Source organism: Zeus faber (assembly GCF_960531495.2).
Source record: "Zeus faber genome assembly, chromosome: 12".
Lineage (NCBI taxonomy): Eukaryota > Metazoa > Chordata > Actinopteri > Zeiformes > Zeidae > Zeus > Zeus faber.
Window position 1 is genome coordinate 9,523,972 of NC_137196.1, and position 24,321 is coordinate 9,548,292.

The window sequence follows — 24,321 nt, forward strand, 5'->3', positions numbered from 1 at the left end:
TGCCACAAGTATTAGCTTTTTTTAAGGTAGGCTGTTCATGGACATGGAGCTATAGGCCTACAGTAAAGTCCCATCCATCTTAAATATTCAATATTGCAAACAGAGCCCTGGGGTAATGAAATTACATTGAGAGATACCGAGAGATACTATTTTGTTACATTTTTTTCCTAGTGCTGCAGACCTGCGTCTTTGACTTTCCCTCGGCCTTTAAGAGTGTGTCTGCCATCAAACGCAACTTGCCATCTGTTTGAAATGCCACAGAACTTCCCAGCACTCCCCTGTTTTCAATGCTATTTCATGTGCATAAGTATAGGAAAAGCTATTTGCTGCTCAACCATTTGTAATCAGTTGTGCCGGCGCTGTGCAGATAGTCAAAGCAAAGCATCTGCCTTGGCAGGAGATGGTAACAACAATGGAATAAAAGGCCACGCTGCGTTTAGCTCCTATTGCTATAATGGCATGAGGCCGCTTTAAAGGTCGTGATAAAGTGATGGCAGAATGTTTTGAAAGTGGGTTGTCTTCACATTTAAAAGGGCTGTCACGTCTTCTTACACTTTGATTAAAAAATAGGATTCCCTTGCACTGTTCATTCAATTGAGCAATGATGAATGAATGTAGGTGCAGTACGCTACCACCCGCCAATTATTTATTAATCATGTGAATTCTCTTCAAATTCCACTTGAAGAAAATGCATAATGGAATTTAGTTCTTGTGTTGAAACAACAGAAACAGAAGAAACGGTCTTTATTCGTCACGCAACACACCACACTACAACACATGCTTGCACACACACACACATGCTTTGATGGTGGCTGGTGAAATGTGGCCTCTGCATTTGACACATCCTGGCTTGTCCTTCCTCCGGGGGGGCACAGCCAGGAGCAGTGGGCAGCATACGTGGACGCGCCCGGGGACCTGGTGATGAGCGTCCATCGCTGGTCAGACGATGATGGGTGCATGTTTTTGGTGGGGGGTCCTTACTGACGTGAGGTGGAGGAAACCCCATGTGAGCACGGGGAGAACACGCAAACTCCACACAGAAAGCCTCCTATTTGGGAGATAACCCGCCCGGACCACGGTGCCAACAGCGCCCCAGGCGGGGGAATCGAACCCAGGACCTTCTTGCTGTGAGGCAGCAGTGCAATGCACTGATGCGAGATAAAAAAAAAAAAAAAAAAAAAAAAAAAAGATTTGCAATGTGAATTCTTCAGTTCCAGCCAGGATACCAGCTCTGCGTTCATCAGAACAAAACTCATGTTTCACACTGAAAGTCATTATAATAATAATAATAATAATAATATTAATAATAACCACGTTTATACACATTTCGGATGTTTTATTTGTTAATAACATGTGATTCTATCACTGAAAAAAGTGTGTCATGGCAGGGGGAAAAAGAAAAAAAAAACTTTTGGGGCAACGGATTTAAACCCACGTAAGTGATTCAGCACCACGGACAGCGCCCACGGCGTGACGCGCCTGATGAGGTCTGTCCGCGGGGGGTCAGGCTTGAGCTCGTTTGGACCAGCGGAACCATGGATTTAACGTTCCTCGCCGCCGGGGACTGAAGCGAGTGTGACACAGCGGCACATACGCGCCGACAGGAACAAGGTGGGAAGCGTAGTTCGATGGCGCGGCGGCCCTGCCCGGGAGTTGGGTGCCGTTCACGGCGGCGTGTGTTTTTCGAGCCGCCCACGCGTGGGCTCGGTTTGGAGTCTCGGGAAGCTGCGCGGGCGCTCGTTACGTTGACGCATGTCAGCGGCTAAGCTACCACCAGCTGCTAATGTCGCGACTGTGTTTACTGTAGGATGCGAGTTGGGCGTTAGTAGCGCGACACTCTCGTGTTGTCTTTGGTGAAATGTAAATCCCCAAAGCCCAAGCAGCTCGTTCCCTTCGCGGGGTTTTCTTCACGTGTGCTGGTTGTTCCTTCAGCGGTGTGTGTGGCATGGGAGTTCGGCTGAAATAACGAACGCTCCGCTCAGTCTGACACGTTAAAGATAGAACAAGATACTGACGCGCAACCCCTACGACCACCGTTTCCAGTACGTCGCAATGGCGGTGCCTGCTGTTATGTGAATTGATATAATTCTTGATATGCATTTTAAATAGTGTGTGTATTCTATTGGTATAACCCGCCTTGCTTTCAAATCCGGGCGCACACAGTACAGATTGTTCTTTACATATATATGTAAGAAGTTGTGCATAATGTTTTATTTTTGACAGTGTGAATTATGAACTATTATGCACCAATTTCATTAATTTCTCCTTGACCTAAGGAATGCATAATGAAAACCTTTTCACTTGCTTTTTCCCCCTCCTTAAATTGAATGCGGTTCCCCCGATTTGAATAGCATTTAGTCCTGGGTGTTACAATTAAGCTGCCGCAATTTTACAATCCATGGCCCTAAACACGTGCAGTATTTGGATACAACCTTGACTGGTGTCCCATCAGTGTATTTTTAAGTGTCTCGTTTCCCACACACACGTATATATATTCTCATTCATTCCCTCATCAGTACATTTTTTGTCTTTATTCTATCGTCTGACAGCAGCATTACATTACATTACAATACATTACATTGCATTTAGCAGACGCTTTTATCCAAAGCGACTTACAATTAGCAGCAGATGCTATGGACTATACAGTATCTAGTCATTGTACTTCACTGAGTTTTGGGATAAAAAAATAAATAAATCCTTTCTGATCTCATGATTTGATCTTTATGATTGTGTGAATGATTCATATTGAGTCGCATCATATAAATGTAAGACAAGAACAGAACCCTGTGTTTCTGTTTGTTTGTTTGTTTTCTCTCCCTCAAGATGACGTATTGTTAGACAGTGTTGTATCCTTCTTGTGGCCGGCCCAGTGGGAACTGACTCTCCTCATATTCCTGTCCCTCTTCTCTTCTCACCGGTTCCATCCCATTCTGTATTTACTGTCTGTTTCTGGTGACGTCGCTCTGTCTGTCTCTCCCTCGTAGGCTTCGCGATGACGGTGTGAGCGACTTCCAGGGAGCCAAGATGGCCTCCTGCCGGATCCCGCTGGTCTTGCTGTCCTGCGGCTCTTTCAACCCCATCACCAACCAGCACATGAGGCTGTTTGAGCTGGCCCGAGACCACGTGCACAGCACAGGTCAGAGACACACCACCAAGAGAGAGTGGCATCACCAGCTGCAGCTCCACACACAGCCATCTTCTCTGATGCTGTGGGTGTGTTGTTTCTTTTATGAATCTTGTCTTTTCAGTTTTAACCATTTACAGGGTTTTTGCCAGGTCATCGAGGCGCTTGAGTTTCACCCTCAGAAATTCAAGTACTGGAATACCTTGAAAGTAGCTCGCTTTGCTCTGAAATGCTTGAAAAGAAAAAAGTAATTGAAAAAAAAAATTCAGTCATTGACCATCTGTGATTCCCCCTGGTTTTGTTCTTTAAAATCGTAATGTAATAAAAAAAATTCTACAATCGCTTTTAAGACATAGATTATGTCAGGGAAATATACATTTAATCCAGCATGGTTGGAAATAGACACTTATAATGGATGACAATGAGAAAAAAATTATATATTTATATATATTATAAATATATATATATATATATATATATATATATATATATATATATATATATATATATATATATATATACACACACACACACGCATATATAATGTATATATACACAGTATTTATACAGTTTATACTCATATTAATAATAGACAACGAGACTACTATTATATTTTAATTAATAAAGATCACATTGAATATGTATTATATTTGTTTTGCCTGAAGTCCTTGAAAAAGGAAAAACAATGCTTTAAAAGCTACATTTTTTTAATGCCAGAATGAACCCTGCCCTCGGTGCTGCCGTTGCTTCACACGATAACTCGTAGGATCTCAGTATTGGCAAATGATTATAGAAAGTCAGTAAAATATGCATGGCTATAAAGCTTGTCCTTCACGGCTTAAACCTTTAATGATGTATGCTTTTAGCATGGCATGCTGGTGTACATGGGTTATACATGATTTATCTGGCCATTTTAGTGCACTTAGTCCCAATCCATTGAGTGAAATCATGGCCTGGACAGAACAATAAATTTAAGTTAAAAATTGACTTTGGTCCAAACAGTTTCTCTTCAATCTCCCATTTATATCTATTATCTTATAATATTTACATGGAACACAAAAGTTAAATGTTCGCTATAATGGCCTGGAAATGAAATACAATCCTCCTCTTTCTCTCCAGGTCAGTTCCAGGTGGTGAAGGGCATCATCTCCCCAGTGAGCGACGGCTACGGCAAGCAGGGCCTGGTGTTGGCCGAGCATCGGGTCGCCATGGCGAGGCTGGCGCTCCAGACCTCTGACTGGATCCTGGTGGACGAGTGGGAGAGCCGCCAGCCCGACTGGACGGAGACAGTGGTCACCATGAGGTGTGGAGACGTTTTAACGTGAATTCATGAAAGCACCCTAAAGCCACAGGCCTAAGTCATGTGGTCTATTAGTAATGTCTTTTGCGTCGCTCTCTGTGGATGATGTTTTATTCAGAGCGCTCTGGTTGTACATTTATTTCACAGGCATCATAAAACCCCAGTTAAGCACATTAGATGCAGCGTTTTTTTTTGTAAATCATCGGTGTTGGACAATGTAGAGAGTCAACGTAGCACTTTTTTTTTTGTCTGTATCGAGCTGTAGCCGGCTGCTCCTGATCCTGGCAATGTATTCTGTGTGGTGTTGGGTGTAACCAAGAGCTTCAGACGTATCAACTGGTGTCAAATTCGCTATTCACTACCGTCTATTTACTCCAGTGCCGCCAAGCCTTAACCTAGATTAAGCCCCTTCCATTTTACACAGCGGCAGAGCCCTGTTTCAGCGCCCGGTTCTCTATGGCCTATAGCGGCCCACTTTCAAAGGTTATATTTAGGCGCACGAGATGTAAAGAAAATGCCGCTTTCATCCAACTGCCAGAGTTTGCGAGCTTCTGCGTCCGAGTCCATTTCCACCAAGCGCAGTGCTCTGTCTCCGCGGCTCATCTCGCACCCGTCGCCTCTTGTTCCCCGCTGCCATTGTCTCACCGCACTTGCGTCCCTCTTGGGCTTTAACGGGGGCACAAGGACATTCCTTCCCTCTGAGGCACAACACGGCAACAGTTGCTTTGCTCCCTCTCTCCTGGACCTCTGCCAGTGCCGCTCGGTGCAAACATCGACTGTCTATTGGGGGGTGTTTCGGTGTGTGTGTGTGTGGGGGGGGGGGTTATTATTGAATTCTTGGGGGGGCGCCCATTCTGGGTCTGTTTTCCTTAAGCTGTCTATTCACCAGGGGCGGCTAAATTTCAACGGCCAAGGGCAGGAAGGTGGAGCGGCAAAAACGATGCCCAGCACCTCAATGTGGGTAAGACGCGAGAAGAAAATTAGAAGTCGTGCAGCTTTGTGAATTAGAATGATTAGAAGAGGGGATGCCAGATAAGGTATATTAGGCCATTTTGTAACTATTAATTGTTAACGTGTGTATTGCCCAAAGCTGTCGAGTATGAAAAGAGTTTATTATTGTGTTGATGTATTTAGAGCACCTCCCATGCTAACTGAATGTGAACTGCTGGCACCAAGGCACAACCAGAAGTAACTTTGCAACTTGGATATTCGAGGTTTCACACATTTAACAAACACCAGTTTTTATGTCAGTACTTTACCTTTTGTGATATTCAAAGTGCACAATTGCGTTATTCAACTGCTTATGTCACCTTCTACGCCGCTCCCCATAAATCCCCTTGTGAGCGGCCCCATTCGTGGCTCCCTAAGCCGTGTTTGCGCAACGTGCTAGCTGATTAAAGCATGAAACGGTCTGTTGTCTCGGAGCAGCACCGAGGCTGTGAGAAGCTGGGGGCTGACCACGTCGTCCCACCTTCGTCCCCCTCCTCACACACACACATACACACACACACACACACACACACACACACACACACACACACAAATCTGTTCCAACACCCATAAGAGGCTTTCCGTTAAAACACTGAACTTTTTTATTCATGCTTTTTTTGTTGCCATATAACCTGTTGCCAACTGTTAACGTCTCTCTCTACCTCTCTTTCATTCGGGCACCGCCCTCCCAGGCACCACTACAGGTGTATCCTGAAGAAGTACCAGCAAATCACAGGTAAAGACACTGTGTCAAATAGAAACACCCGTCCTATCATCCCATCACCCTTCCCCCTCCGGTACAGCGATTTAGCATGTGTAGTAGTTGTCTAATTGTTCTTTTCAGCGCTCGGTTGCTAAAGAGTATTAGTGACGGCTCTAAATGTAAGGAATGCCATTAAGGCTATTTCCCCCAAGAACATTTCCCCTTGTGTCACTGATAACACATCTTGTGTCTGAACAGCAGCTCCTTTGATGATATTTTAGGGGTCACTGATGGTGCTTTCATAAGATATTTACACATAACAAATATTTAGTTAGTAATGTGAATATTTTGACCACTCAGACAGAGGCATTTAGTTCAGATCGGGAAATTGCATTACTTTACTGTAATGAAGCCTTAAAGAAAAAATGTAACTAGTATTGCCATGTGAGACGTTACTCGTCATGATGTCGATATTATAACGATCTATCAGCCGAACCTAACCTCATCAAACCTTCTGAAGTTAGATCTTCCCCATCAGATCTTCCCTTCATTTTAACAATCTGTTGATCTAAAGTTGGCATTTTCTCAAGTTTGACTTTGTCCCACCGTTAGTTTGTATATTATGCAGGTTTTAACCCCTTGTCTTGGTTTGATTTCACTATTTTGTAAAACACTTTGTGACGTGTGTTTAGCAAGGAGCTAAAAGGTGTAAATAAAGATTAACTTACTAATGTACTGGACATTATGACAGCCACTAAAAGGACGCATTCGGATAAAACATATCTCATATCTCATCGAAGATTAAATCAATTGTCTTGAGAGAATACAACGCAACCCCGAAATGTTTTGGTTTCTTGTCTTTATTTCTCATTTAAAGTGGTTTCAAACCGGCTTCGCGGAGCCTCCGGTTGGGTTTAGTCGCCGCCGTAGCCACAGTTGTTGTGTTCGCCTCGGGCCCCGGCAAGGCAGACGTCTGAAATGGAATAATTTGCTGAAGCGGCACAGTCGTCGTTCGTCATCTCCGGCTATCTTGTTTTACACGGTTTTCAGCCGCTGCGACTGTTTGACTTTCTCTTCCGTTCCCATTCCGATTCCGGTTTCCACCTCGAATGTGACTTAGGGGTTTTGAATGTCACACGTCACCGGGCAGGTTCCTGCATTAGAGCTGTTCCCGGCGTGCAGACATCACGTCGTCCGATTGGGGAAACTTTCACATCACACGTAAAATGTGTTATCTAAAAAAATAAAATATTGTCGGGCTGTACGAAGGGTCTTGATTGAATTCAATATCGATTCAATCCGATATCGATGAGATGGCATACGACATGATTTTATATCGATACATTGACATTTTATACAAAATGAGACTCCAACTTCACAGTGCTAAAATATTTCACCCAGTGAACCATACTCAGGAATATTTCAATTCATTTGGGCTTCTGGTGGTGGAAAACGGTTGTGTAACTGCCAAACAAAGTATCGATATTATAATTTTCAAATCAAGTAATGTGAACAAATGTAAACAATTGAATCGTATCGTAGTATGAACCAGAGCGCTGTAGTACAGGCTCTTTGTTTACACCCCCAGGCCCGTCTCCCCAGCTGAAGCTGCTGTGCGGCGCCGACTTCCTGGACACCTTCAAGGTGCCAGGCCTGTGGCGGGCGGAGCACGTGGAGGAGCTGGCCGGCCGCTTCGGCCTGGTGTGCGTGAGCCGCGGCGCGCTGCAGCCCGAGCGCGCCGTCCACGAGTCGGACGCACTGTCCCGCCACCGGGGGAACGTCCTGCTGGTGCGCGAGTGGGTGAGGAACGAGACCAGCGCCACCGAGGTGCGGCGCGCGCTGAGGAGGGGGCTCAGCGTCAAGTACCTGCTGCCCGACACTGTGATCCGGTACATCCGCCAGCATGACCTCTACACGGAGGCCAGCGAGGGCCGCAACCAGGATACGCCCCTGCGGCCCCTCACCAAGCAGGGCCCGGCCCAGAGCCTGGACGACTGACTCGAGCGAACGGGGCCAGAAATGAGGAGACGAGAGACTAGAAGAGAATGTCCGACCGGAAGGGAAGGCATCGCTGCGCCTCTGCAGGCGTCATCTATTTTTGCAGTGTGCCGTGTTATTTCTTGTGTGATATTTTCAAAATCAAAAACATCCGGTGGCGTTGCCACAGCCAGTTTGAACCGCTGAGAGATATGATTACGTTGGTGTTTATTAAATTCAGTCGGCTGGGACGATGGGCCCGCCCGCATTAAATCGTGTCCACCAAACTGTTATCATATTTATTTTTCCACATTGCAAATAATGACATGGTCAGGGAAGTTGAAATAAAGCTCTTATGTTTTGGAGAAGATCTTGGTAAGAGTGTATTTCTTTCCCTCCTTCGGGCGCCCTGCGTTTCGGTTTTGCCGTTTTGGTTTGTTTCGTATTGCGTGTGAGCGCCAGGGGTCTCTGGGTTTATTTGAAGGGCCCCCCTCAGACCCATTTATTCACTGGCTTTTCAGAGTGTAATTCTACAGTCACACTGAGACACTGGCAGTTCTTCTGGGAGGGATTTTAAACAATCCTGACAATTCAGTGTCGAGGTGTTTTCTCAGTGAGACAAATAGCAAGTGAAGTGAAGGTGCCACTGTGTTACTGACACTTCCCTTGGAAAGGTGTGTGTGTGTGGGGAGGGGGGGGGCTTTGACAATGGAATGTCTGACGTGTACCCACAGAATGGCAAATTAAATTAGTTTCTTAGGCCGGACCCCTATTGCTATGTTACAATGGATGGAATTCCATGTCACCATTCAGTACTATATACAGTATGTGTGTGCCAGGGCGGATAACAAAATGGTCATAACAATATACTACTATGAATATATTACTAACAATCTACTGCTGCTACTACCAATTACTACTCCCAGAACTATTTTTCTTTTTCAGGGGCAACACAGCAGTATGTTAAAACACGCAACAGACCGAAAGCACAATCTGAGCCATTTGAAGCGTGGAGACGTGCCGGGACTTGTACTCTGTGAGGTGAGTGCTGGAGGTCCAGGCCCAGAATCGCGATTGTGCCGCTCGCGCCGGTGAGCACGTCGTGTCCATTACGCACATTTGAGTAGTTTTATTTTTATTTTTTTTAGAGCTTCTAGAGCTTATTGTGCGTAATCACCCGGTGTCATGACGTTTCAATAAAAAAATTAAATGAAGTGTATATATTTGTTTTTGACTGAAAATCTTTGAGGATTGTAGTATGCGTTTGCTTCCCTTTTTGTATTTATATTTGTGAATTGTGACAGATTTCCTCCTGTACACATTAATACATGAATGTGTGTTCAAAACGTATTTTCAAAAGCTCAGGATGATTAATTAAGGGAATAAACATTTAACTGATTAAATTGTTGTTGTTGTTTTTTTTATTGAATAATCCCAGTTCCCTCCCAGGTTCAATTTATGCTGTCATTGGCACCGCAATTGTTAAAAGTAAATATTTTCAGATTATTCATAAATAGCCGCAGTAAGCATTCCCACGCCATTTTAAGCCTTTAAGTGTGCGCACATTATTATGTGTGCAGGTTATGTGAAGTGGGGGGGAGGTCCCAAATTATAAAAAAACAACACACACACACACAAAAACGGTTAATCGGCTTAACGTGGAATAGTTTAAAATCGGGGAGTTTGAGGGCGAGCACTCAGTGGTGAGTGACGGATCTCCTTCACCTCGTTTACTGGAAGTAAAGGAAAGCAGCGAGACCCGCAGAGCCGAGATGCCGGTGGATCTGAACGGCTACTGGAAAATGATCTCCAACGAGAACTTCGAGGAGTACCTCAAGGCTCTCGGTGGGTTTATTATTACATATTATATTACAATTGATTTTTTTAACTGTGCTGTCTACGAATGTTTCCATTGTTATTATTCGTTCTAATTTAGATGCATATTTTCTTCTCTTCCTACTTGGTTTTGCGCAGCCTTTGGACTTTCGCTGCCACAGTTGTATCACTGCGTGTGACAGATGAAGACTCTTGAATTTAGATTTTTTTATTTTATTTTTATTTTTTTAATTGATAAAAAATGACACAACGTCCGAGTAGAAAATCAGCAGCGAAAACCGTTTATAAACCCAATAAATTAATTGAATTGGGGCAGGAATGTGATAACCCTATCCTGACATTGCAATGGTACAATTAAAGATGAAACGAATAAACACATAACATTTTAACATTATAATAATAACAATAATAATAATAATAATATATTATTATTATTAGTATTATTATTATTTAAAAAAAATATTTTTATATGGAGACTTTTCCAGGGGTCTATTTCTGATAAATACCATATAAAAAATGTAAATTAAATATATATTATTTTCTTTTGATTTATGCGATTGAAACCACTTTATATGGATCAAGTGTTGATGTAACTGTTTTATTCCTGATAACTGAATAATATCCAGCTTCATAAAATGATAATTACACAGTGACACACGTTTCTCTCCCTTTCCCATTTTGTGATATCACAGATGTGAACGTGGCCATCAGGAAAATCGCCACCTTGTTGAAGCCTGACAAGGACATTGTGCACGACGGCGACCACATCACCATCAAGACCCTCAGCACCTTCAAGAACTATAACATGGACTTCCATGTGGGGAAGGAGTTCGAGGAGGACCTCTCTGGTGTGGACGACAGGAAGTGCATGGTGGGTGGGTGAGACAGGAAGTGTATGGTGTGAGTGGATAAGACAGGAAGTGCATGGTGGGCGGGTGAGACGGGAAGTGCATGGTCAGCGGCTGAGACAGGAAGTGCATTGTGAGTGGATGAGACAGGAAGTGCATGGTGGGTGGATGAGACAGCAAGTGCATGGTGGGTGGAGAAGACAGGAAGTGCATGGTGGGCGGGTGAAACGGGAAGCATGGTCAGCGGCTGAGACAGGAAGTGCATTGTGGGTGGATGAGACAGGAAGTGCATGGTGGGTGGATGAGACAGGAAGTGCATGGTGGGCGGGTGAGACAGGAAGTGCATGGTGGGTGGATGAGACAGCAAGTGCATGGTGGGTGGATAAGACAGGAAGTGCATGGTGGGCGGGTAAAACGGGAAGCATGGTCAGCGGCTGAGACAGGAAGTGCATTGTGGGTGGATGAGACAGGAAGTGCATGGTGGGTGGATGAGACAGGAAGTGCATGGTGGGCGGGTGAGACAGGAAGTGCATCGTGGGCGGGTGAGACGGGAAGTGCATGGTCAGCGGCTGAGACAGGAAGTGCATTGTGAGTGGATGAGACAGGAAGTGCATGGTGGGTGGATGAGACAGGAAGTGCATGGTGGGTGGATAAGACAGGAAGTGCATGGTGGGCGGGTGAAACGGGAAGCATGGTCAGCGGCTGAGACAGGAAGTGCATTGTGGGTGGATGAGACAGGAAGTGCATGGTGGGTGGATGAGACAGGAAGTGCATGGTGGGCGGGTGAGACAGGAAGTGCATGGTGGGTGGATGAGACAGCAAGTGCATGGTGGGTGGATAAGACAGGAAGTGCATGGTGGGCGGGTAAAACGGGAAGCATGGTCAGCGGCTGGGACAGGAAGTGCATTGTGGATGGATGAGACAGGAAGTGCATGGTGGGTGGATGAGACAGGAAGTGCATGGTGGGCGGGTGAGACAGGAAGTGCATCGTGGGCGGGTGAGACGGGAAGTGCATGGTCAGCGGCTGAGACAGGAAGTGCATTGTGAGTGAATGAGACAGGAAGTGCATGGTGGGTGGATGAGACAGGAAGTGCATGGTGGGTGGATGAGACAGGAAGTGCATGGTGGGTGGGTGAGACGGGAGGTGCATGGTGGGTAGGTGAGACAGGAAGTGCATGGTCAGCGGATGAGACAGGAAGTGCATTGTGGGTGGTTGAGACAGGAAGGGCATGGTGGGTGGATGAGACAGGAAGTGCATGGTGAGTGGATGAGACGGGAAGTGGATGAGACAGGGAATGTATGGTGAGTAGATGAGGCAGAAAGTGCATTGTAGGTGGATGAGACAGGAAGCTCTGGTGAGTCGCTGAGACAGGAAGTGCTTGGTGGGTGGATGAGACAGGAAGTGCATGGTCAGCGGATGAGACAGGAAGTGCATTGTGGGTGGTTGAGACAGGAAGGGCATGGTGGGTGGATGAGACAGGAAGTGCATAGTGAGTGGATGAGACAGGAAGTGCATTGTAGGTGGATGAGACAGGAAGCTCTGGTGAGTCGCTGAGACAGGAAGTGCTTGGTGGGTGGATGAGACAGGAAGTGCATGGTCAGCGGATGAGACAGGAAGTGCATTGTGGGTGGTTGAGACAGGAAGGGCATGGTGGGTGGATGAGACAGGAAGTGCATGGTGAGTGGATGAGACGGGAAGTGGATGAGACAGGGAATGTATGGTGAGTAGATGAGGCAGAAAGTGCATGGGGAGTGGGTGAGACAGGACGTGGATGGTGAGTGGATGAGACGGGAAGTGGATGAGACAGGGAATGTATGGTGAGTAGATGAGGCAGAAAGTGCATGGGGAGTGGGTGAGACAGGACGTGGATGGTGAGTGGATGAGACAGGCAGTGCATGGTGGGTGGATGAGACAGGAAGTGCATAGTGAGTGGATGAGACAGGAAGTGCATTGTAGGTGGATGAGACAGGAAGCTCTGGTGAGTCGCTGAGACAGGAAGTGCTTGGTGGGTGGATGAGACAGGAAGTGCATGGTGGGTGGATGAGACAGGAAGTGCAGGGTGGGTGGATGAGACAGGAAGTGGATGAGACAGGGAATGTATGGTGAGTAGATGAGGCAGAAAGTGCATGGTGAGTGGGTGAGACAGGACGTGGATGGTGAGTGGATGAGACGGGCAGTGTCCTGTGAGTAGATGAGACAGAACACATATGGTGAGTGAATGAGACAGGAAGTGCATGGTGGGTGGATGAGACAGGAAGTGCATGGTGGGTGGATGAGGCAAGAAGTGAATGTAGAGTGGGTGAGGCAGAAAGTGCATGGTCAATCAATGAGACAGGTGATGACAGGAAGTGTATGGTGAGTGGATGAGACAGAAAGCTCATGGTGAGCGGATGAGACAGGATGTGCATTGTGAGCGGATGAGACAGGAAGTGTATGGTGAGTGGAAGAGACAGGAAGTGCATGGTGAGCTGATGAGACAGGAAGTGCATGGTGAGTGGATGAGACAGGAAGTGGATGGTGAGTGGATGAGACAGGACGTGCATTGTGAGTGGATGAGACAGGACGTGCATTGTGAGTGGATGAGACAGGAAGTGGTTGGTGAGTGGATGAGACAGGACGTGCATGGTGAGTGGATGAGACAGGAGGTGTATGGTGAGTGGATGAGACAGGAAGTGCATGGTGAGTGGATGAGACAGGAAGTGCATGGTGAGTGGATGAGACAGGAAGTGCATGGTGAGCTGATGAGACAGGAAGTGCGTGGTCAGTGGATGAGAACAGATTAATTATATTTCAATTAATTTAAATGGGGGAAATTCATTTGTAAAACATGCATATCGTAAAACAAGCTCCGTCATGGAACGAATTCAACTGGTAATGCGAGTTTCCACTGTGCATGGTGAGCGGATGAGACGGGAAGTGCATTGTGGTTGGTTGAGAAACGAGGTGCACAATGAGTGGATGAGACAGGTAGGTGCAGGTTCAGTGGACCACAGGAAGCGTCAGTGCATGGTGAGTGGGTGAGGCAAGAGGTGCGCAGTGATTGGATGACAGCGAAACATGCCATAGGGTGCCCAGCAAAATCATCAGAAGTTCCTCAAAACCTCCCATTAATTAATTTACAAGACATTAGCACCATTATAGTAGAAACTGTCCTGTATTGTCGACATGGAATTTGGACAAAATCATATTGATGTCCCAGGGACTAAATCTTATCAAACGGTTTCCATGACCAAATGAGTATCAAATTGAGGGACCTTGATATGAAAAAAAGGTGGAGAATCACTACACTAACTCATGTAATGAGCCGTGAATGATGCATTTCAGTGATTAATCACCATTTCTTAGAGAAAATTATACATTTATAACATATTGCGACGGTTGACTTATAATTTCCGAGCTGTGAAGACCTGTCGGAGTAATGAAATATGCCCTTATAATGAGTCCACATAGTCACATGACCAGCTCTTATCATCCTATAATGACCATATAATGTGATCATCTTCATTATAAATAAGCTTTTATCTTATCTTTTATGAGCTTTTACAATGTATTTCATTTGCAGTGGCTGCAGATAAGGCACCTGAGTGGCAAGCACACGCTCCCAGGCACCAGTGCAAAGCTTAAAGCCAAATTTGCTCAGATTTTCTCACAGAATACTGAACAGGGTAACAAACCTTTTTCATCAAAGAAAAATAATTGTAATCTGATAGGCTGATTATAGATAAGCTGTTTGTTGGGGTGACTGTGTGTGTGTGTGTGTGTGTGTGTGTGTGTGTGTGTGTGTGTGTGTGTGTGTGTGTGTGTGTGTGTGTGTGTGTGTGTGTGTGCGCGCGCACGCTCCTACAGTAGCGTTTAAGCAACTCCAGGAGGAAAATTGCCTGAATCATCACCTCTTGCACCAATCTCACCTTTTAGGGGATCATTTGGGAACCAAAGAGGCCTTTGTTTTATTTTATCTTATCTTATTTTATCTGTGATCTGTGTGTCCTCAGACCACCATCAACTGGGAGGGCGACAAGCTGGTGTGCACGCAGAAGGGAGAGATAGAGGGAAGAGGCTGGACCCACTGGGTGGAAGGAGACGAGCTCCATCTGGTGAGAACACTGATACCCAAATTAAAATGGCCAACTGCTTGGTTTTAAATTCAGGCTTCATAAGGGATTTTATCAAAAGGTGCATTCCAAGGCCAATCATCCTACTTTGCAGTATTTTACTGTATTTAAGGCACCTGCATGGACAATTGTGGGGGAAACAAAACACTTTATGTTCAAAAATGAAATCAAATTCATATCAGATCCAATTTTTAACTAACTCTGTTTTTTTTCATGAGCCTTTGTTGAGGCATTATCTGCACTCTGCAGATCTAATTTCAGCAGAATATTTTGAATGTCACGTTTTATCTTTTCTGTCGAGTTTTTAATGTCCTGTAATGAAAACATTAGCATTTGAAAGGGCAGCAACACAAGCATATTAGCATTTTTCATACATTGGTGTGATCGAGATGTTTTCTTTTATCCCATATTATTGAAGAAATATAGAAGCAAACCAAAAAATCGTTTAAGTTTATATGTTATGTTATTAAACAGTATATAAGTGGAAAGCTTATTTGGGTTGGAAGTGTCACCTTTTTTTAATTTAGAGAAACACCACCATCAAGTGGCATGAAAACACAATGCAGGTATATGCAAAAAACAGGATATCAATCACAATCATCAGTTTATTCCGATGAGTTAAATTTGTTTATTTGGTGTATTTCTCTACAGACAATTATCATTGAAAAAAAGTTTAACAGTGTGAAAATAAAAATAATGAAAATAAAATTTAAAAAAAGGTATAACATTTAAATAAAAAATAAAATAAAAATAGCAAAATATACACAAATAGCCTAAACATACAGAAGAAAAATAGTCAGATATATAAAAATATACACACTATACAATACGACACATACAACAGAATATGCGCTACAATACAATGGCGTGACATAGAAGCACCGTTTCACCAATAGATTATTGACAGAGTATAAACATTTTAAATGAGCGCAATACATTATTTTTCTTTTCGAAACAAATGTACTTCTCCATATTTTTTCTTCACCAGGAGCTGAGAGCTGCCGGAATGGTCTCCAAGCAGGTCTTCAAGAAGACCTAAGCACGGTCCCTGGGGACCGTGATGGAGACATAGCACACAACAACGGACACACCTGTGACACGCCACCTGTCCACCCGTCCCCTATCCTTTCTGGTTACATATCCATCCATCTTTGAATCTTGAATCATATACGGTCCTTCTCATATATATATATATATATATATGTGTGTGTGTGTGTGTGTGTGTGTGTGTGTGTATACATACTATATACAGCATGTAACTTCACAGAAAGACAAGCATATGGAAATATTATTATTATTCCCACACGTCTTTACAGTCTCAGGGCGGGTGCTCATTGGATTAGCGTGTTTACTTGAACACTGTGAGGTTAGATGGTTTGGCCTCATACAATTAGACTCATACGCAAACTAACAAGGTGTCCGCACACCGACACGGGGGCTACTGTGAAGAGGAGAAGAGACACAAGAAAAAGACAAATGATTTAGGGTTACTGGCAGACGTGTGCTCTGCGGATGTGGGTGATAACAGCTGATCTAGGATCGAATGTGACATCTGTATATACTGTTCCTACTTCCTTTCCGTTAGAAGAAGTTTAAATCAATAAATTGGCAAAATGTTCAATGACTTGAATTGACTGAGAATGTTACTGTGAACTAGAAATATAGAATAAAACAGTTCATAAGCTAATAATGTATAGGGTTAGTTAGAGCTGGGGTTCTCAATGTGGGATCAGGGGAACCCCCGGGGGTCCTTCAAGGGGTTCCCGGGGGGGTCCCCAGCGAAATGATAAATAGTTAAATGTCACTGTTATTTCATTAACAATAAAAAACAATTAAATTAAATAAAATACAAAATAAAACGTAAAAATAAAAAGTTTAATAAAAATAGTCCAATATACACAGTAGCCAAAGAAAACATAACAGAAGTAGCCAGATAAATAGAATATATACAGAATATACAATACAACACAACACAATGGCATGACATGGAAACTAATAATTGATATTGTTAGTTAGAGCTGTGGTTCTCAATGTGGGGTCCGGGGGACCACCAGGGGATCCTTCGAGAGGTTCCAGGGGGGGCCCCAGCGAAACGTTTAAGAGTTAATGTCACCGTTATTTCATTTACAAGATGTCTGCACCGTTAGAGAGAATGTACAATAATGACTGTTTAGAGCCAAATTTCACTGTTATGTCACTAAATCATATCTAACAATAAAACAAACTCTCGTATTGGGGGTCCCAGATACAGAATGTCATCAATGGGGTCCATGATTTTTTTTCCATCTAGGAAACGACTATTTTCGTAAATGACAGAGCGAAATAGTAATTCACTATTTACCATTTTAACAAGCCAGCATCACAATACACATAAAAAACAGGTAGTAATAATGGCCCCTATCCCTTTCGTTTGTCACACACATATACTGTATATACATGTATATTTTTCAGTCCTAAATCTGTGCTTTTCAGTTCCATTCGCAGTCTAATCACAGGCACCGACCACTTCCTGAACCAATTGCTGAACTTTATTTACCCTAATCCCGCTCAAAGTTCAAATATTGTGGTGTAGAGTTTGAGCTAAATAAATAGAAGGGAGAGGGACGAGATCAATGGAGAACACATCACCATATATATATATATATATATATTAATGTGTATGCATATCCACACAGGGTGCTGTGAAATATTTTTAAAGTTAGTAAGAATGTATGCGTTTGTGTGTTTGTGCACCACCACTATAGTGGCCTCGCTGACCCCCCGCCAACGACTCCCACCACCACACGCACTACAACTGCCCCTGCCATTCCCCCTCAGAGCCATAAACCGTGTTGTATCTCTGCCCCCGTGCCCCTTAACCCTGCCTATAAAGGAATGGGACAACCCTCCTCCTCCTCTTCCTCCTCCTCCTCCTCCTCCTCCTCCTCCACACTGCACACTACACGCTCACACACATCTCCGCACCACCGCTGTCCCAACTGCCACGACCACCATGCCGCCTGCAGACTTCAGTGGGAAATGGATCCTGGAAACCAGCGACAAGTTTGAGGAGTATTTGAAAGTGTTGAGTAAGAGAATTTCAAAAAAAAAAAAATCTGTTCCTTTCTGATAAATGCAATCTCGTAATTTCACACTCTCTGATTTTCTATATTCTCTGTGAGTGGTGATGCAAGGTGTTTTAAAGTCTAGGTTCATTTCATACATTGATTATTTTCATCGCAGATTTGAGATTTCAAAAAAGAAAAGGAAATCAAGTGCACCAACTTCAAGCTCTTTAAGTCACCGTTTAAAGCCGAAAAAATTGCTGAAACGAAAGGAAAGAAAGTGATTCACTTGGAAGTGAACTAGAAACTTTACAGAAAATGTGTTATTCAAAGAAAAGAGAAAAACACCACACTGTGATCTCCATCATGTTAACCTTAGAAAATGTTGATATTTGATTGATATATTGTTAGAATGAAAAATGTTTATAAATACTTTAAATATATCATAATTTCTCTATAATCCGTTTGGAGCTCCCTCCATGCTTTGATATTATAAAGTTAGATTTCATGAAACAGTTGCCAGATATGGAGGGTTGTATATCTGCACTTTGACCAGTAATGCATGTCTGTGTCGTAAGTACAGTAATAAAGCATCTTATTTAGCCTGAATCTGCTACTCATCGGCCTAAATGGGAATTGGAACAATTGAAAAAATTAGCGTTGATGGCTCCTTATGTATAATAATAAAAACCTAACAACTTCATGGGCCAAAAAAAGGTTGAGAACCACTGCTTTAAGGCCTTAAGGTATGTAGGTAGGGGTATATTTCAAATAAATATTGCCCTTATTTGCACTCTTATTGACGCTCGGAATTTATACAAGACTAGATGTTCTTACTGACGTTACCCTCCCTGTGTCGGTTCTCAGATATTGATTTCGCCACGCGGAAAATCGCCATCTCCCTGTCCCAGACTAAAGTGGTCACGCAAGACGGCGACCACTTTGAATTCAAGACGCTGAGCACCTTCAGGAACTATGAGCTGGGCTTCACTGTCGGCGTGGAGTTCGACGAGGTCACCAAGGGCCTGGACAACAGGAGCATCAAGGTGGAGTAAAGCAGACTGTTCTTCCCACCACCGGACTGTGGAAGCCGCGGCTTCCCAAGCTGGGGGGCTGGGCCCCCACGATGGGACGGTGGTGCTCGCAGAGGGGGTCACGAGGTCTTGGGACGATTTGAGGCGTTTGTTTCCTGGTCGTCAAATATTAGTTCAAATGGGAACTGTCAGGAAATCCATTCTCCTCTCTGCTATGAGAACAGAACCAATTCAGACAAAAATGGCCGCCAACTGCTATTAAGTGCATGAGAAAGAAAAGTGTATTGCAAATTCAATAGGGGAGTCTCAGATGGAATCATGTTTGATTTAGCGCTCAGACGGAAAAAATGATTGGGAAGCCCCTGGTGTAAGCAAATTAGAGCACCTGTATATTAATACAACATCAACTTAATTCATGCAGTATTATCCTACACATGGATGTGGATTAAGGAATTATTTTTCTTAAAATGTTTAGTGTAAACAAATCTAACTCCGAATCTGTCTCATACTAATACTAAAAAATCCAAAGTTCTCTACAAATCTATAGATTCTTAACAATACGGCATTACAAGAAATGGTCGTCTGTCTGTAAAGGGACAGACTGAGAAATGATGTAAGAGGGAAGCTTTGGTCACTGTTTACCAACCTGGAGATCCCACCAGACAACTGACATGGAACTTAAAAGTTTTTACCCATTTGCTCTGGCGTCCTCAAGAGTCTCGTAACCTGGGAGGGGGACAAGCTGGTCTGCACCCAGAAAGGAGAGAAGGCAAACCGTGGCTGGAAGCACTGGATCCAAGGGGAAAAGTTATACCTGGTGGGTTTTTATGTCACCCTGTCTGACTTGTTATCAAGCGTTTGGGATATTCTCAAGGAAATTTTCATTGTTATAGCATAATAACAACAACAATAACTTGTGTCCTACATCTTTACATATATGCAGTGAAATGTCATGACACCCAGTGATTACGCACAAGCTCTATGAGCTCAAAAAAATACTCTAATCTCTTGAACTTGAACTTGAACTTTTTTGTGCATTACGTTTCATGTATAGTAACATTATTGGATATTGTCTTTGTCTTTTCCACTCACAGGAGCTGACGTGTGAAGATGTTGTGTGTGTGCAAGTGTTCAAAAGGAAAGAATAAAAAGACAAATATTTGTTACAGTTTTTGTTCAATTATACCAAAGTTACAAGGACTAAAGCACATGTTTGTTTACAACAGATAGTACACTGTATTTAAAAGTGCATTAAAAATGTGGTAATAAATATTTTGTGGTGATCATCTATCTATTGTGATAAACAATAAAACCAAAGAGGAACAAAAGTAATATTTAAGAGTCACTTGATTGCTTCAGTTGATGAACTAACACCCTAATCTTTTCTGTGACAGGGTGACCTTTCTTACCTGTCGTCCCCATCCTTCCGAGAATTGGAACTATAAGGCCCCAAAAGAAAACATTGTCCAAGAAAAATTGATCAGAGAGGTATTTTCGGGAAAAGAAAATGGCAAACTGCAAAAAAATTACTTGTGTTTAATTGAAGGGTATTAGCTTCAAACCTGAGCTCCTAACCCTGACTCCTTACTCTGGCTCCCAACTCTAATCCCTAACCCTTGCTCCTATATCTAGCTCCTAACCCTAACTCTAGCTCCTAGACCTAGCTCCTAACCCTAACTCCTAGACCTAGCTCCTAACCCTAACCCTAGCTCCTAGACCTAGCAACTAACCCTAACCCTAGCTCCTAGACCTAGCAACTAACCCTAACCCTAGCTCAAAATCCAAAACCTAGCTCCTAGACGTAGCTCCTAACCCTAGCTCCTAGACCTAGCTCCTAACCCTAACCCTAGCTCCTAGACCTAGCTCCTAACCCTAACCCTAGCTCCTAGACCTAGCTCTTACCCTAACTCTAGCTCCTAGACCTAGCTCCTAACCCTAACTCCTAGACCTAGCTCCTAACCCTAACTCCTAGACCTAGCTCCTAACCCTAACCCTAGCTCCTAGACCTAGCTCCTAAATCTAGCACTAGCTCCTAGACCTAGCTCCTAACCCTAACCCTAGCTCCTAGACCTAGCTCCTAACCCTAACTCCTAGACCTAGCTCCTAACCCTAACCCTAGCTCCTAGACCTAGCCCTAGCTCATAGAGCTAGCTCCTAACCCTAACCCTAGTTCCTAGAGCTAGCTCCTAACCCTAACCCTAGCTCCTAGACCTAGCTCCTAACCCTAGCTCCTAGACCTAGCTCCTAACCCTAGCCCCTAGACCTAGCTCCTAACCCTAACCCTAGCTCCTAGACCTAGCAACTAACCCTAACCCTAGCTCCTAGACCTAGCAACTAACCCTAACCCTAGTTCCTAACCCTAACCCCAGCTCAAAATCCAAAACCTAGCTCCTAGACGTAGCTCCTAACCCTAGCACACAACCAGTAGAAACACATGCTGAGGTTATTCAGATCACACCTCATGACAAACACGTTTTCAGCCTTATCACTTATCACAGAGGTCACTGCTCTCATCACTCGGCCACGTTGTCTTTGGGTGAAGTACAGATTACCCGAGGCCAACTGCTTATTGCTGCATGTGCGTTGTAATTTTTGGCCAAAAAAACAATATTATCAGACATGTTATCCATCCCCTGAAATACAAGTTCAAAACCATGTAGATACCAGGGTCCCTATGTAGGTCAACAACATTTTGAGAATCATTAACAAGAGAGATTGTGGATTTGTGCATGAACAGGTTTCCTACTGATGACTTTCAATGATTGTTTTTGTGGCAAAGCGTATATTAAAAGCGATATCAGTGAAAATGGCTTCTAGTGCATTACATTAACGTCTGAACATGATGCAGTTCAATGTTCTGTATCTGATAACGGTGCCTCTTTTGAGATGACATGGAAGCCATATTGGAAGCTATATCATTACAGGGAAAATATATTATCACTGGGCCTATTCATATTCGCTTTAAGTTAGAGAATGTAATTAGAAGAGAATAATGCCGACATATCCTTTACTGATTCAGCATAAGACTAAATGTTTGAATAAGAGGGTTTTATTTGTGGGTTTTATCTATCAGTCGAACACAGTGTTTAGTGTTCAGCTTTATTTGTAGCTCTTTTCTACATTTATCATGAGATTTAGTCTTATTTATAGAAATTTCCGTGAGGGACAAACAGTCATTTGGCCTTCTTCCACTAGATGACGCCATTTGTCAATCGTATCCAAGGAGACGACTGCGCGTCCCCGACACCACACATTTTGGGTTAAGAACATGAAACGTTTTAGAATAGAATCGAAAATAATTGAATGGAATAGAATGAATTGCCCCCAGAAGTGGAAATTCTCTTTCCGCTTGTAAAAAATAAAGTTTAATAAAGGGAAGAGCTTGGGAAGCTGACGTCACATTGCTTCACAGAGGACTTAACATGGGCTGTACACACTGACACTCTGGTGAGAAAGGCGAGGCAGCGTCTCTACCACCTCAGGCAGCTGAGGAAATTCAAGGTCTCAGTGAGGATCCTCAAGTCCTTCTACTCTGGAGCAGTGGAGAGCATCCTGACAGGCAACATCACTGCCTGGTTTGGGAACTGTACTGCTCAGGACAGGCGGGCCCTGCAGAGGGTGGTGCGTTCAGCTGAACGTACCACTGGAACTACCCTCCCCCCCTTGCAGGAGTTATACACCAGGAGGTGTAGTAGCAGAGCCCGGAGGATCATGAAGGATCCTCACCACCCCAACAACGGACTGTTTCAGCTGCTGCGGTCACACACAGTCACACAGCGAGAACAGAGAGACTGAGACATTGAGTTTTTTCCCGCACGCCATTAGAACTGTCAATGCTGACCTCACCAGGGGTCCTCACTGAGCCATGCACTAGGCTCCACTACCTTCTGTACTGTATGTAGCATACTGTACCGCATACTGTATCACTGTTCAGGGTTGTTCGTGATGCCGTATTGCTGCGCTGTACTGCTGTATACTGTGCTGTATTATCCCAAACACTACCTCACTCTATTCACATTCACATGCCACTTTAATTCACATGCCACTTTAATGCACATATCTGTATATACATAGGCATATTCCCTCTATCTATTCCATTTTATTTTATTCTATAAGTATTCAACTTACTGTATTACGTTTTAGGAGTCAGTTAGTCGGTCTAATAGAAAGAAATTTTTTATTTTATTTTTTTCCTAGGACATATTGTGTGCTATCACCGGGTGCGTTGCATTACATTTCACTGCATGTATGTATGAGGGTATGTATATGTATGTGACAAATAAAAATCTTGAATCTTGAATCTTGGAGCCGGCCGCCACATTTGGGGATCATTGCATCGACCGCGGCGTTTTTAAGTTAAACGATGGCTCGGAAGTCTTGTTAGGTGCAAACAAGACGAGCCGCAGAAAATCTCGCAGCCGTCTTGTAATTTAAACTCAACTCTTCCCTTTCTCCATCCCTTTCCCCCTCGTTGTAGAGTTGGTATATTGTAGCTGGTTCTCTGTGCAGTTGAATGGAGGCGATCCTCCACAGAGGGCGACCGGGGACCATAGCGACACATAGCGACCGTCGAACTCTACCAGCACTGTTTACCTCCTTTAAACACTGTGTCTGATGCCGTGACTTGGCTTTTTAACGGGTCGTGGCCGTGCGAACACAAATTCAAGTTATGAATGAAACAAGAGTGTTTACCAGACAACCTTGCCCAGATCTATATCCAGGGTGAAATCTGGTTCCACGATCCGACTTGATCCAAAAAGATTTTCCAAAACGTAAACCTATGGTTTTAGTTTAAAACCGTGTTCGCTTCTCGTAATCCTTTTGAAGGATATAGTTAAAATAAGTTCAAGTTCAAGTTCAAGTTCAAAATAGCCACCAAAATAAGAAAACTCTGCTGAGCATGAAGCCATTTCAGTCTTCATCACGTACTCTATCGAAACCTACGTCCTGGACGATTTTGTTGTCACAAATAAATATTTTGCGCTTTAATATTTGAAGATATGCCATATAAACATGGACCGATAGTCTATGCATTTTTCAGTTATCATATTAATAATAACAATGGTTATAATACTATATAACGTCATACTACTAATAATAATAAAATAAATGAAAAAGAGCAATCTATTGTTTTGGTGACCGGAGCAAACAACTGTTCATGATGAAAAATAATATCTCTCGTTCTATTATGATGTATTTGTACTTGGTTGCTCCTGGTTTAGCCTCGTATCAGTGGAACAGTCACACGTGTCCACCCCGGCGAGCCCTCAAGCGTGACGTCACCAGCGCTGCCTTCGGCGGCAACGTCACCGTTTCCAGCCGCCATCCTCAACTCTCGCGAGACTCGGTTTC

General features: G+C 43.7%; 2 protein-coding genes across 4 annotated transcripts; both read left to right on the forward strand.

Moving 5' to 3' along the window:
* Nucleotides 1-1,596: 1,596 nt before the first annotated feature.
* Nucleotides 1,597-8,515, forward strand: nmnat3 (nicotinamide nucleotide adenylyltransferase 3). Of its 3 annotated transcripts, none has more exons than XM_080011206.1 (5): nt 1,597-1,611; nt 2,985-3,136; nt 4,244-4,427; nt 6,107-6,150; nt 7,706-8,515. In XM_080011206.1, exons 2-5 carry the CDS (start codon nt 3,025-3,027, stop codon nt 8,113-8,115), a joined length of 750 nt encoding a protein of 249 aa, XP_079867332.1. In that variant the 5' UTR covers nt 1,597-1,611; nt 2,985-3,024; the 3' UTR covers nt 8,116-8,515. The 3 variants fall into 3 exon arrangements, with proteins under 3 accessions (XP_079867332.1, XP_079867331.1, XP_079867333.1); XM_080011205.1 differs by lacking the exon at nt 1,597-1,611 and adding an exon at nt 1,669-1,821; XM_080011207.1 differs by lacking the exon at nt 1,597-1,611 and adding an exon at nt 1,838-2,042.
* Nucleotides 8,516-9,866: 1,351 nt separating this feature from the next.
* rbp1.1 (retinol binding protein 1, cellular, tandem duplicate 1) lies at nt 9,867-15,930 on the forward strand (the record flags this gene model as incomplete). Its single annotated transcript, XM_080010717.1, has 4 exons — nt 9,867-9,939; nt 10,623-10,801; nt 14,772-14,873; nt 15,880-15,930. The coding sequence occupies 4 exons, from the start codon at nt 9,867-9,869 to the stop codon at nt 15,928-15,930; spliced, it is 405 nt and encodes a 134-aa protein (XP_079866843.1).
* Between the last annotated feature and the right edge of the window lie 8,391 nt (nt 15,931-24,321).

What these genes read in the sequence shown, in the direction of transcription:
- nmnat3 (XM_080011206.1), top strand. Translation starts at nt 3,025, where the DNA reads ATGGCCTCCTGCCGGATCCCGCTGGTCTTGCTGTCCTGCGGCTCTTTC. An exon ending in GAGACAGTGGTCACCATGAG is followed by an intron (nt 4,428 to 6,106) that starts GTGTGGAGACGT and finishes CCGCCCTCCCAG; the next exon opens with GCACCACTACAGGTGTATCC. An exon ending in GAAGTACCAGCAAATCACAG is followed by an intron (nt 6,151 to 7,705) that starts GTAAAGACACTG and finishes TTACACCCCCAG; the next exon opens with GCCCGTCTCCCCAGCTGAAG.